At 41.4% G+C, this 15,484-nt stretch overlaps 1 protein-coding gene across 2 annotated transcripts in view; it reads right to left on the minus strand.

Moving 5' to 3' along the window:
• The window catches only part of PPIL2 (peptidylprolyl isomerase like 2), a 112,079-nt gene that overhangs the window by 25,828 nt on the left and 70,767 nt on the right, over positions 1-15,484 (minus strand). For both annotated transcript variants that reach the window (XM_077835094.1, XM_077835093.1), the window contains 2 exons: positions 14,779-14,868; positions 11,889-11,922 (listed from right to left, as the gene is read on the minus strand). In XM_077835094.1, coding sequence (XP_077691220.1) covers positions 11,889-11,922; positions 14,779-14,868 — 124 coding nt within the window. The remainder of the gene's footprint in view (positions 1-11,888; positions 11,923-14,778; positions 14,869-15,484) is intronic.

Here is a 15,484-nt window from a genome sequence, read left to right on the forward strand (position 1 = left end):
GTCCCTACTTTGGGGGTGGCGATGGTTGGAGCAGGAGTTGGATGTGCTGGCTTTATACCATTGCGGAATTCCCATCTGTCAGGTGGATTCTCTGTTGGGCATTTGCAGCCAGCAGCATGACGGGGCTGGAGCACAAGAGAATCTAGCTAATTAAATTTCCTGATCAGGTACAAGTAGCACCACTGTAACATTCCAGCTCTGCTTTAAAAACGCGTATAGTCTCTTCCCTTTTCCTTCAAAGTGGATGGGTTATTAAACCTGCTTTTGTCCATGCACACTTTTTCCTTTTGTATTCAGAACACTGGGAATACACAACAGCTGTTCCATTTGCACAGGAACCGGCAACATTCTAGATACTGAGAGAATTATTCACAATGTTTAGCCAGTTTGTTATTATGAACAGCAGGAATAGATAGATCATGAATGTGAAATTCATTTTCAAAAAATTAATCATGAGAAAGAATGGCCATGATTCAGCTAATTGTTTTGAATATTGCCTTTCTGAGTGCTTATTTTGTTAAAGAAAAAATATTTATTTGCAGCTTTGGGAAAGGAAATAAAATCTTTCCCAACTGTGTTCCTGAAACATTAAGTGCAAGGCTTATGGAAATTAGCTCGGCCTGCTAAACAAGTATTAAACCTTCAAGTAAATGTATATCTAACTACTGTGGCTGCACACAGATGAGCCACTGAGAACCCTTCATTCCACGTTATATTTAATCTTTCTTGTTCCTCAATGCTGTAGTTTCCCGTGAGGTGAACTGTTTCCCAGCACAGATTACTGGCCATTTAAATTTATTACTCAAATTACAGCAGCTTCATTAATGAAACATTAACAAGAGACTCGACAGCAACAGAGAGAGACAACAGTACTACATTCAAAAACTGTCAGCCTGCCTGCCAGATGGAGCTAGTCTAATCTTAAAGATCTATGAAAACTTATAGAGAGTAACATTGCTACTAGCTTGGCTTATTTTATTTTTTACATTTATGAAACAAACCTTTCTTTAGCTATATAACTATGTATAATTATAACTATGTATGGATTATATATATATTACACATAGGTTTAATGCCTCTTCCACTGAAGAATTTAAACGGTAGGATTCTAGTTAAAACAAAAATCTCTTTCGAGGTTCTTTTAGTCTGAAGTCCTCATATTAAGGGCTGTACCCAGAAACAGCACAGGTTGTTTAAAGAGACAAACTCACAAGGTCTGGAGTCTCCCTGTAGTCAAAGATCAAACCCTTTCCATTAGTAATGGAGAAAAAAATACTTTCATAATCTCATATACAATTTATTTTTATAGAACAACTGATATCATGTAAGCCAGCAAATTACTTTCAAATATACCTTGCAAGAGCATTAAGTTTCCAGGGAAAGTGATGTTTTTCCAATCCCTGCTCCTTTTCTAGTGATGAAATCATTAGGAAATATTGTCATTTTAGCTTTAGGAGATGCATCTGTCCAGGACTTGCCCGGCTCCAGCCAGGGAGCGGGGTTGGGGGCTTGCCCCGCTTTGTGCCACTCCCAGAAGCAGTGGCATGTCCCCCCTGTGGCTCAGCATGCTGCCCCGCCCCAAGCGCCGCCCCCGCAACTCCCACTGTACGGGAACCACAACCAATGGGAGCTGCAGGGGTGGCGCCTGCAGACAGGGCAGCGTGCAGAGCCACACCTCTGTGTAGGAACCAGAGGGGGCACATGCCGCTACTTCTGGAAGCTGCTTGATGTTAGCGCTGCCCGGAGGCTGCACCCCTGACCCCCAACCCCATGCCCCAACCCTGATCCCCCTCCTGCCTTCCGAACCCCTCAGTCCCAGCCCGGAGCACCCTCAACCCCTCATCCCCAGCCTCACCCCAGAGTCCCCATCCCCAGCTGGAGCCCTCACCACCCCACTGCACTGCAACCCCCTGCTCCAGCCCAGAGTCTTCTCCCGCACCCTGAACTCCTCATTTCTGACCCACCCCCAGAGCCCTCACCCTCTCCCGCACCCCAACCCCCAATTTCGTGAGCATTCTTGGCCCGCCATACAATTTCCGTACCCAGATGTGGCCCTTGGGCCAAAAAGTTTGCTCACCCCTGGTCTACAAGCATGCTCAGTCTCCAGAGTCAAACCACTGCTCTCTACAGACCTCGCCAGAAAACTCAACAGGCCCCAGTTCTGATCTCAGGAGTACCTCCAATTAAATCTATTTTAGGGTTTAAACAGCCATCCATCACTGTAGTATCTAAGCACCTTCTACATAAAATCTCAATAGCGATAGCCAAGTTCTAAGTGGATTTCATGGAGTCTCTGGCACTTCTCCCTTTATGAAGTTAAAACTCTGCTTAAGGTAAGGGGGGAGCTAGAGTCTTCCTCCCAATGGAATAATGTAAAATCAATGCAAGATCAGAATCAAAACCAAGGAGTGGCTTTGTAGACTCAGGAGGGAGAGTTATTGCAGGTCCTTGTGAACGTGCAAGAATAAAAGGGCAACTAGAGGGTGTGGATGACAGAGGGATGGAGGTAAAAGCCTTTCATTGATGTAGTACATCATAAAATGAAGAAATAAATCTAATTCGTTTCACATCAGCCATTAGAAGAGGCAATGATGAATTTAAGAACTGCCAAAGGCATCAGAATATCAGGTCTATTCAAAGAGTTTCAGGCTATTCCTTTTCTCTGTGTAGACCCCGAGACATTTTGGTGCCCTACGCAGCCTCTGCATTGCGGGGCGGGAGGGCTGCACCCAAGGTCTGTGGGGGGGCAGGAGCAGGCTTGGGGGGGCACGGGGGAACTGCTCCCCAGCATGAGCCGGTGGAGCGGAGCAGGTTGGGGCCGGGTTGCTCCACTTCCTGCCGCCCGGTGAGTGCAGTGCAGGCCCGACCCCTCACTCACAGGGCGGTGGGAAGTGGAGTGACCCGGCCCCAGCCCGCTCCGCTCTGCTCCCCTGGCTCCCACCCTTGGGACTTGGGGGGAACCAGCCCCCAGCACTCACCGGCGGCGTGGAACAGGTTGGGGCTGGGTCGCTCCACTTCCTGCCACCCGGTGAGTGCAGGGTGCACCCAACCCCTGCTACAGTCCCCCAGGACGTACCTCAGGGGAAGGGGTGGAGTGGGGGCGGGGCTGGGGCAAAGCAGAAGTGGGAAGAGGTGGGGTGGGGGCAGAGCAGTGGCAGGAGCTTTGGGGAAGGAGTGGAGTGGGGGCAGAGCAGGGGGCGGAGCAAGGGTGGGAAGAGGCGGGGCAGGAGAAGAGCAGTGGCAGAAGCTTTGGGGAAGGAGTGGGGGCTGGGGCAGAGCAGGGGCGGGGGCTTTGGGGAAGGAGTGGAGTGAGGGTAGGGCTGGGGTGGAGCAGGGGTGGGAAGAGGCAGAGCGGGGGCGGAGCAGAGGCAGCTTTCCTGGCTGGCTCAGCCAGCTGGGGGATCTGGCTGGCCACTGGAGCAGCACGCAGCTGTTTAGGGCACCAGGAAATTTGGGCAATTTGATGCCCTAAATTTCCTCGTGCCGTACACAGCTGCGTAGTTTGCATATGAGTAAGGACAGCCCTGCCTGCAAGATGCCATTATGGAGGACTGCAGCTGGGAAGCAAACATTTCCACCTGATAACCGCCAGGAATTCCAGCCCCATTACTATCTAGATTATAAAGAAGATTCCTCGTCTAGCTGCAATGTACAGCAGATTTATCTCAGGATAAACACTGAATTTGGTTATGCTGTGGTGAACTTTTACGTCCTCTCCTCTACACATGTGCATGTATAAAGCTGGCCTTTTACTAGTTCTGGGAAGCAGGATTTAGTGTACAGCTAAAAAGTAAACAATGTCTGGGACCAAAGTGCAGCTGGGGATGTTAGTAACCTTATTCTCACAGGAACACTGTGCAGTTTCTACTAGACATAAGGCAAAAGTAGAGCACCGCACTACTTCTATTCTAATTCCTCTAGGATTAACCAACCATGCATCTCACAGCCACAGAGGAAAAAATAAACTACGCAAACTGCTATTGTTATTTGTGGGAGAAGGAAAGGAGAATAAAAGGAGGAGTTACTCCAAGTTTCATATCATATAAATTATTTTTGGTCAAGGTAAAACTACTATCAGATTTCGGCCTGCTATTTAATGCCACAAAATAAATGTCTGGGCTCAATATTTCCTTGTTTTTAAGGCATTTGGTCTATATTGCTCTCATGCTGAAAGATAAATTTAAACTGTGATGAAAGCTTAAAGCAGGGGTGTCAAAAATATGCCCCACTGGTCAGATCCAGCTTGCTTGACAGACTAGGTTTTACGTGGCACCTTTTCAAAGCCATTGCACAGGAGTAGCAGGGGCATCTGTTGTTTTTAAGATGGCCCCACACATTTCCTGTGCTATGCAAGTAGTTCCTCTAGACACCAGAGAAACAGGGGGAAAACAGCCCAACAGAAACAGGACAAAGAAATCTGGAGTTTAACGCAACACATTGTTATTCTCTGATGTATTTCATTCAAGAAATTCCATCCAATACAATTATTCAAATCTCTCGAGATGTATCAACTACTATGTCACTGCTATTGGTTAGTAAATTGGCTGTGCCCTTTTTTTTAAAAAAAGAATCTGAAAACTAAATCTACTTAGCTTAAATGACTGAAATCCATCTAATTAGATGAAACAAAAACTCTAGCCATTGCACAGTTCATGACCTAAAAACCTCCAAGATTTTCTTAAAAGGTCAGTTGAGGACAGAAACCAAATGTTGCCATAGCTAGTGAGTGGTGCCTGCAGGTCAGAAGTGGGATTCAGAGAACGGGGATGTTTGAATGCAATCCACATTATACCTGGGCCCCAGGACTCAGCTTTCTCTGGGAACCCCTAACATTGCATTAGCGCTGAATTCAAGAGTTTTAGGTAAGAAACTTGGCTCTTTTAGCCTGGGTAAAGATTTGGTTGGTTTGGGTTTTGTTTTGGTTTTTTAACTTTGTTTTTAAACAATACATCAGCAAGTAAAATTACAGAAAAGATGACAAACATCATACACCATGAAAAAAAAGAAATGAACAGACTGCAACAAACATGTTGCCTATTAAATAGCAAAAAAAGTAACTTAAATCACCTTTAGTCATTTCAATTATCTAATATTCATGGCTACTTATTCTGTATCTTAGTTCCTGATAAAATGCCACACTACAAACCCAGATTTCTAGTGTACAAAATAAAACAAGTTTTTCCATTTCTGTCTGGTAAATTAGTGATCATCCACCATTTCTGATGGCGGGGAGGGAAAAGCACTGGAGTTATTGTAATCCCCATTAACAAGGAGAGATAAAGTTTACTGTGCAGCATATTTTACAGTCCATTTCCCAAATATTAATTGGTCATCAAGTTCCAAAGTAATGTATAACATCCTGTCCATAACAGATCAGAGGCAATCACTGAACTCCTCATTCCTCTTCTTACAGTGACAAAGCTGCAAGTCTCTCCTCAATTTTCATCCAGCAGATATAAAGCAGAGTTTGCACCTCAAAGAGTATTACTCTTATTGATGAGGGCCGGGTGTGGACCAGTCGAAAATGGCCACCTCTCATGCCCAACTGTTCAAAAGTCAAGAGATGTAAAGTCCTTCCTTTTTGCCTCTACCATGAAACAGGATTATCAACCAATGTAAATTTTCCTCCAGTCTTCATGGCATTTAGAATTCTCTCCCTCTGACCAACACTAGAGAGGGTGCCTATGACAGTGATGCCTCTATGGTCTTCTCTATGGATTGGATTTTCCATCATGTTCAATTTAAGTGCCTTTGAAATAAAGTTTCTCTTCCTCATGAATTCTTTGAAAATAGAGGGCACAAAATACCAAACATGCTTTTAATAAGCTTGTTTATTTCACTGATTTTTCCCTTGGCTAGTCTCTCAGTGTTATCCAAACTGATTTCTGATTTTTACCACTTAAGTGTCTTGCAACCAAATGCTCAAGAAAACGTGCTGACAATATTAAACACAATCAAAAAAACTTTCAGAGATTCATTTGACCAATGGTTCAGAGACTTTCAAAAGGATGAAAACAATTCAAGTTCTTTGCAGACCCATCTTCAGACAAACTCAAAAGAGCAGAGGCAAAGTAAAGCTAAAGTTGACTGACTTAAAATGCTCCAATCTAAGTTTTGGGAAGGAAACAACGAATTTCCACAAATGAATTCTAAATTTTTGGGGCCCTGATTTAGCACCGGAGGTCAGCTGGAGCGTGTGAGTAACAGTACATATGTTTAAATGACACTAGGGGCCCAACATTCTCAGCGGAAGGTCTTTGCATTCTGTCCACACTTCAAGCTGGGGTGTAAATCCCAGCTTGAGGAGACAAACCCAAGCTAACTCTTATTGAGCTAGTGCTCTAAAAACAGAGTGCAGCCCTGGCAGTGTGAACAGTGGAAGGAGCTAGTCTGCCCGAGCACATGCCTACTGTCTCAGACAGGTAAGTACTTCAGGTGGCTAGTGCCTCCTGTTACTTTGCCACAACACTATCTTTGGCATGCTAGCTTGATCACAGCTATGGATATGTCTCTTCGAGCAGGGAATTACACCCCCAGCTCAAAGGGTACACATACCCTTAGTCTGACTCTGATTAGAGACCAAGTTCATTAACCTGTAGGTCACAGTGACAGGAAGGGAAGAATGGAGGCAGGTGGGATGCTGTTTTGAAGAAATTAATGTCTCCTTTTGCTTTATGCAAACACACACACACACACACACACACACACACACACACACAGAAGTGCGTAACTGGCAACACTTTTGAAATGTAGAGTACATTTTCAAAGGCTGGCAGTTAGGCACTTAACTCCCACTGATTTTTCATATTGGCAGTACTGAAAAATTTAACCAGCTACTCATACTGACTAAATTCTGCCTTTTTAAAATCCCTATAGGAAGCAGTCTCTTTTGGTTTCTGTGCTGATCAATTGTATTCCTAAAGTCATACGCCTAGTGCATTTTCTGAAGAACTGCAAAGTGGAGTACAATTTAAAACTTGTTGTGAGATCCCAGTTAATCATATCCAGTTGCTCCCACTCAAGTTGGGACCTTTTATTGTGCAAACTTTGCAATTCACATTTAAAGGCATTAAAATTATATACTCTGTTTTTTTAAAGTCCACAGTAACATCCATAGGCTGAACACTTCCTTTGAACACGAGCTCCAGGTTGACATGACTGTGTTAGATACTACACAAAGCATGGCATGAGATTTACAAGTTGAGGCCAATCCTAAGAGAGGTCTGAAAATTCACCTAGAGAAAATGTATGATCTTAAATAAGGATTGAAACAAACCACTCCTACTTTCTGAGATTTTTCTAATGCAGATATATAGCCTGTCGGGAAAGTTTCAGAATTGACCAAATGACTCAAGGAAACCCCCGTGAACACCTACCTTGAACAAACAAGCTCTTGGGACAATGAAACTAGTCTATCATATAGAATTCCTGAAGCTACAATGAGCATGGATTTACACATACCACTCTAATTAGTATTATCAGGAGTAATAGGCATAAACACTCATGCCCCACGAGCCCTTATTTTTTGTGGGGGAGGGATAGCTCACTGGGTTGAGCATTGGCCTGCTAAACCCAGGGTTGAGAGTTCAATCCTTGAGGGGGCCATTTTGGGATCTGGGGCAAACATTGGGGACTGGTCCTGCTTTGAGCAGGGGGTTGGACTAGATGACTTCCTGAGGTCCCTTCAAACTCTGATATTCTATGATTCTAACTATCCAATCTTGAGCATTTTTATAATGTGGAGAAGGGAGGCCAGAGGCTCTTAAGAGACCCTTCACTTAACACATACACAGAGTTAAATACCCAGAACTTAAGCTGAGCCTTGTTTTTAACTCCCTAAGGCAACTGGCCCAGACAACTAACACTTCTGAACACAGGATAGAGAAAACATTGCAATTATCTCTAGTTCGGAGTTTGAACTCTCCATGTCTGCACTGGAGGTTTTCCAATCCATCTGTCATCTCGACATCTACCTATCTGCTGCTGAGACCCAAAATTCCTTTCTTTCCATAATTCTCAGGGTAAGGTAAGGAACACTACAAGTATGTCTTCCTTCTGTAGTGAAGTATAGACTCCGTCCAAAATACTGAAAAACAATTTTAAAGAGTACTGGTGACTCTCAGACCCTTGGGCACTATGAACTCTCTGCTCCAACCATCCTCCACTCCCCTTCAATCGTTCTCCAACTTTAAGTGCGTGGAACTTCCCACTTTTTTCCATGAAAAGATCACTACCACATGAATGTCACATCTGCCAATTCTTCTACCCATATGTCCCCATCCATTGTCCTTCTACTGGTCTCTCCTAACTTCCTCCTGGTGGCATCTTTGCAGCAAACTTAAACTTCTTAAAATTCAATGCTATTCTTTGTTAAATTGTTTTCTGCTGCCTCCGAACAGATATCACAAAAGAGACAAGGGCCACAGCAATCAAGTCATGAGTAAAATTTTCAGAAGTGCCTAAGTCTCTCTTAAAATTGGAAATTAGGACCCTTTAAAAAATGTTTACCCCATGTGCTTATGGATTTTTGGCATGTGCTTCACAAATAAAATACCTGAGCTTTCAACAGTATTGTCAAGAAACACTTTATAGTTTTCTCAAGTAGAGAGCCTCCGGCCCTCCCACCAAAAAAAGAGATATGGTGCCAACTAAGAGGATGTACTTGTTTTTCCTATTTGTAGCCTTTGTGATTTTCCCCATCATCTGGTTGCTTTCTGATAAAGGAATAATTGACAAAAACCAGCAGGTTTCCTTAGTGGGGGATTTTTGATAAATTCATTTAATAAAAAGTTCTAAGATACAGATTAATTTTATTTGTAAAATATTATAGTTTCACTGCCCTGAAATGAAATATATAAAAGCTCCGATTTATGGATTAAAACCTTGTCTAGGTTTTTTAAAATAGATTCCAAGGCCAGAAAGGACCATTGTAATCATTTGTCTAAGAGTCTGACGTCCAGTACAAGACAGACCATAGAACTTACTCAAAACAGTTCTGCTGTCCTAGCAGTTTTGATCATCTCTTTTTTTTTCTACTTAAATTCTAGTGTTTTAGCACTACTCAACCAGTACTTCTCTTTGAAACAAGAGCTATCCATGATTCTTACAGAAAAAAACAGAGTGCAGTAGTGCAGCAGGAGACTGTGCCATGTCAGGATTGTAGCCCTTCTATGTTGATACCAACAGGTCCTGCCCATAGACCCTAAAGTTCAACTTCCCACTTAACTTTCTAACAAATACTTCTTTAGTCATTCTGTGGTATGTGACTTATACCAGGACTCTGAAATCATAACGTTATTTATCCTGAACCTTTAAATGAGGCGTTGGTTTGAAACATAATCCAGGCCTTTTTCAGAGCTACTCAGAGAACAAAATTAAGCCACTTTGTGAGCAGAACAGAGCTGTATTTCATGTTAAATCTGTTATTTTTAAGCAACAACACTGCAGTTAACAAAACAAGGGAAGCTCAGGACTGCAGCTGTGTTCAACAACCCAGGCCCTCCGCATACAATGGCTCCACATTTGAAAGCAACAGAAAAAAAAAAAACCCTGAGGTTTAATCAACTGCAAATGAGAGCGAGTTTAGAATATTTTGATTATAGCATTTAAACTTGCTGCTCTCAGAGTATTAAAACGGTTATTTTATACTTCTTGTTCATTTGCTTTATGATGTGCCGAAACAATTACAGACAGGGAAGAAGCCTAGAGAGGTTCCCCACACGCCAACCTTTTTTTTTTTCCTTTTTAAATAAATGTCTTTGTTTTTGCATCACTCAATATACTCATCTCAGAAACAAAGACAAAAGATTCAGCAAGATGATCTCAATCTTGTTTTTTTGAAAGGCTGCATGCATATGCACTGTCAGAAACAGAAATAGTTGTAACTATTTGCTCATCCTATGTACATCAAAAATAGTAAGTATGATCAAAGATGATTAGTGCTTAATGAAGTATAAAAAGATCAAATGTATCAATTAGATGACAATAGCAAAATACTGACTGAATTAAGCAGACAAAAAATTGCTTTGTGAAACTAAAACCTGCTGAAGTTATACCACTCAGCTGTGCAGAAGTTTCTAGGTAATCAAGAACAAATCTTGAAGATTTTCCCCACAGTTGATTAAATTGTGTAATATTAAAGAATATACACAAACAAAACAGGCTTAAGAGTCCTGTAGGAGCCTAGCACTTCTAACATCTCATCACATCAAGTGTTTCAAATATGTTTTATTTCTGACTGGAACCAAGTTAAGGTCTTTAAAAAACTCAGGCCTGATGAAAGTGAGTCTTGTTGCTTCTTTATTTGAAAAGTTGATTTCTGCAATGTCTGAATTCTCCTCAACTGCAGCAACTGTTTGAAGAGCTGCTAGCACCGTCAGAGACATTTGGGTATAAACTGACAGTTTTACGAGAGCTGCTACAGGCTTCATAAACTCAGGCAGGATCCCCAGGTCTATAGTAGATTCAGATCCAATTAAAATGAAGTAAATAGAAGAAAACAAGATGAAAAATATCAGAGACTGTTCTTTCTAGTTTGGGATTCCATCCTTCTATCAAGCGCTCTTCTAAAATGAAAAGATACACATTACGATTCCCCCCCCCAGCTTTATTTGCATTAAATTCTTAACTTTCACTCAAAATTGCAACTCCTCCCTAAACCTTCAACATAACTGCTTTGCCAGCTTTGGCCCTCTTTTCTACAGATTGTTAATTATGCTGTATTTCATGGTAGTTTTATGATTTGCACAAATGGAGCTTAGAATGACACCACCAAGTTCATTTTCATTCCACAACAAGATTTTAACTCCTGCCTATAGAAGTGAAAGGCTACTGGGGTATACCACTAACCCATTCAAGTACCTCTAGTTCCCTAGCACTTCTTTCACTTCTTTTTTTTAAGATGTTCCTAATTATGCCTTTAGATACCTTCAAACCAATAGTCATCTTCTAATGGCATCAGACCATATTTCACTGGACAGTCCAAGAGTAACAAAACGTATAGTAAGTAACAGATCTTTTCAATGGGCTTCAGCACTCAAGACACAGAATCCCTAACCACTCTGATCCGGCAGTTGCATAATCCCTCATTAATTTTAGCCCTTTATGCTTATTAGGGGTAGAGTCTTGGTGAGTCCAAATATATCTGAATTGAAAAGTAAATAATACATACTACAATATTTAACAATTACATAGACATTCCTTTGGATGAATAGATTGTGTGAGCACAGGAATTGTGTGTGTGTGTGTGTGTGTGTGTGTGTGTGTGTGTGTGTGTGTGTGTGTGTGTAACTTAGCAGTAGAACAGAATCCTGGGGCCTGCCTGACAAGCAGCTGTGGAGGCTGGCTGACATTTGGTAGTGAGCAGGCAAAACTGACTTGTACAGGTGTGTGGCGAGCCAATTTACAGCAGCAGGTAAGCTCATAATGTACCTTATATAGAACAGGATGGTCGATGCCCTGAGGAGCCTTCACTGCAGTAGTAGGAGCAACTCTCATATATGTCTATTCTAATCTTTTTGCATCTCTACAGCGGCTATCACCATTGTATCTAGATCACAGAGGCTAGGAAAGAAGAACAGCCAGGAAAAAGTAGTAACAAAGTAATCCCTAGAAGTTAGAAACAAAAAGGGAAGAGGCCTGTGCCTAACAAGGGGATTAATTCTGGGGGAATGAATAGTATTTGGCCACTAACTAGGCCTCAACAGGTCTCTAACATTTCATTAATATGGAATAAAGAGAGAACTTTCGTTTAGTCCATAATATTTTTTCCTTCTTATAACACAATCCCAGCACACTGAACTGTGAACAAGACTCATGGAAATTCTCTCAATACAAACCAGCCAGTAATACATGGCTTTATGCAGCACTTTATATTTACACACACTTACCTGTTCCTGTTCCAGTAGGATCACCTCCTTGGATCTGCAGAATGAAAAACAAAACAAAACTATATCCTAAAGCATACTATAGTAAAATATGCCTAATATTTATTAGAGACGAGAAATAAAATATTTTCACAAAAGAGAAATTCTGCTCAACCTTTCTTACTACTAAATGGTGTTGTGTTGGCAAGCTAGTAAACAGAAAACTCAAATTAGTTTGGGGCTCCTTTCATCAGTTGGTTGTCATATGCTCCTGGAAAATCATCTAGCAGAGTGACAGGTTTATAATAATAATAGGACTCCTGTGGACAAACAAGGAAAAATAAATGAACTGTGTCTTGTACAGGTTAATGGAAAAATATCTTTTCCATCACCTGCTGTGACCTAAGTTATCCAGTCGATGATGCGCTGCATTTAAAGTCTGAAAAGTGTTTAGTTTTGCAAACAAAGCTCCAGCAAGAAAAAAGAGCTTTCCACACTTGCTTCCACCTTTCTGGCACTATATTCGTTTTATGAGTTGTAAGAAAAAATCCCAAAATGAAGCCAACCCACCAAGATATCCATTGTTTATGTAAGACCTATACAAAAACAATATTTTGGATTTTATTGCTCCAAAGTCAGCAGAGGGAGCGTGCAAGTTAGCTAAAATCATAGCGAAAGCACAAAAAGCACCATTTTAATTTTGATATCAAACATAAACCTAGGAACACAGTGCTGCCAAATGGAGAAGTCACTTTCTTTTTTTAGGACCACAGGATCCAATCTAAAGGTCACTGAAGTCACTGGAAAGACTCTCATTGACTTCAGTGGGCTTTGGAAAGTAAAGGCTTGTCTACAACTACCGTAAGGGGTCGATCTAAGATACGCAACTTCAGTTATGTGAATAGCGTAGCTGAAGTCAACGTACTTAGATCTACTTACTGTGGTGTCTTCACTGCGGTAAGTCAACAACCGATGCTCTCCCGTCGACTCCGCTTGCGCTCCTCGTTCTGGTGGAGTACCGGAGACGATAGGAGAGCACTCAGCGGTTGATTTATTGCATCTATACTATACTAGACGCGATAAATCGACCCCCACTGGATCGATCGCTGACTGCCGATCTGGCAGGTAGTGTAGACAAGCCCTGTGTTGCAAAACTAGTTACAGTATTTTGTTCCATTTAAGGGAACGTCTGCAGTGCCCTAAGCCAGTGGTTCTCAACAAAGGGTATGCAGATCCCTGGGGATACGCAGTGGTCTTCCAGGGGGTACATCAACTCATCTAGATATCTACCTAATTTCACAACAGGCTAAATAAAAAACACTAGTGAAGTCAGTACAAAATAAAATTTCACACAGACAACGACTTCTTTATACTGCTCTATATATTATATATGGAAATGTATGTACAATATTTATATTCCAATTTATTTATTTATAAATATATGGTAAAAATGAGAAAATAAGCGTTTTTTCAGTAATAGTGAGCTGTAAGCAAGTAGTTTTTAAGTGAGATGTAACTTGGGGCTATGCAAGACAAATTAGACTCCTGTAAGGGGCCCAGTAGTCTGGAAAGGTGGAAAGAAACTGCCCTAAGCTGTTTGAGTGGGCGTAGCATCATTATAAATGGTTTGATTTTAAGACCTATGCAAATCAATGCTAGCATCTTTCCATGCATTTTAAGGAGCTGGCATGGTAATGAGGTGCCACAAGGGTAACATTTGAAACAATTATTCATTCAAAACTAAAAATGCAGCAGGTGAACTATTTACTTGGCATGGCTAGTAATCAAATCGAAAGTTTTGTTTTAATTTTCAAAATTAAATCTCACATTGTAAAACATGTTTTTTTCAGAATATCAGAATGGGTCACTAAACGAGTCTCTTAAATAAACAGGTTCTGAAAACCTTTGCTGTGGGATTATGGTTTGATACCTTCATGAAATTTGACCCATGCTCATAGAAGTTCACAAAAATAGGCTGAGGTTATTCACTTGGGTTTGATCCTGTACACTGCTGAGCACTCTGGGCCCCAATCCAAGGTACTTAAGCACGTGCTTAACTTTAATCATGAGAGAAGTTACACAGAAGTCAATGGGACTACTCATATGGTTAACTGTAAGCATGTACTTCAGTGATTTGATGGATTGGAGCAGAGTGCTCAGCATCTTTTAGGACTGAGTCTTTGGTTGGGAAACCCTCTCTTCCCAAGCCAGCATACCTTACTTCCTCTCCAACAGCTGTCCTCAACCAAAGAGGTAAGAAAGGAGGTGGATTTCAATTACTTGTATGGAGAGAGGGCACACCTTGGGGCAGGTTCCCCCTGGAGGTTTGAGTTCAATTAACACTCAAACAAACCTTCAAGGGTTAGCTGGTTTTCTCTAACCCCTACATACGAAACCACAGAGATCAGTCCCAGAAGTCCCTCAGAAACTGGCTCCCTGATTGTTTCAGCTAGGGCTATGAACCTCACTAAATGAAGTTCAGATACTCTGGATGTAAAAATATGTATCTTGTAAACCAAGTGTCAGCTGAATGGGATTTAAATGGGCTGAGATATTACTCACCCAGATCAGGGTTTTGAGCTCAGTGCCACTAATGGTCAGATCCAAAGCTCGCTGAAGACAATGGGAGTCTGGCCAATCAGGGATTTCAACGGGCTTTGAATCAGGCTCTGAGTGACAGTACTCTTCAGTGACAGCTGCTAGGTGATCAAATTTATACATCTTGCCCTCACTATATGAGGATAATCCTTGTTTCCAAAATACATTTTTCATGACCATCTCTAGTGTACACCTACTTGCTCCAAGGAAGTAACTAGAATTTTAAATTAACACATTAATATATTCAACTCCTATTTTGGGGGAATGAGGGTGGCAAAACCTATCGTGCATTATGTAGCATTTGTTCAACACTCACCACAAAATTACGAATTGACCTGTGAAAAATAGTTCCATCATAATAGTTCTTCTTGCATAGCTTGATGAAGTTTTCACACGCTCTGGGTGTCTGAAAAAGATTAGGTATTTAATGAAGCAGTATCTTTAGACAGTAAAATCAATGATTACATTGTTAAAAATAATTGCATTTTGTCTGAGCCTGTTATAAAGGACTAATTAGTCAGGACTCTGATTAAGAGTTCCTTCTAGTTTACAACAAAAAAAAATCCTGTAGAAGAGCATATTGTATATCAGAGAGAGACATTCTACAGCAATATGTCAAACGTAGTTCTCCCAAGTGGCATGGAAGGATGCTGAACGTTATTCTCATTATGTATTGTTTTATTTTTAGAATATTTCCCAGTGAAGACAATGACAATAAAGAGGACAATCCTGGAGACCAAATTCATCTATTTATCCCTAACCAGTCCCAGCAACATGCCTCAATCCTTTTTCTGACGGGACTACTTCCAGATTTGAAAGAGTGGTTCACTCTTCAGACTCATTCAGGCCTTGACATCTTTGCTGAACAATTACAAAAGGGAATACAATCATGCCCCACTTAGGATAGTGTTGTGTTGTGCACCTGACTACTAAGAACTGGACTGGCACCACAAAAGTCACTATATTTTATATTAGTCTGTTCAAAGAAATTGATGACTTATTTTCACAATCTAAAAGTAAAT

The sequence above is a fragment of the Eretmochelys imbricata genome, chromosome 15 (assembly GCF_965152235.1).
Source record: "Eretmochelys imbricata isolate rEreImb1 chromosome 15, rEreImb1.hap1, whole genome shotgun sequence".
NCBI lineage: Eukaryota > Metazoa > Chordata > Testudines > Cheloniidae > Eretmochelys > Eretmochelys imbricata.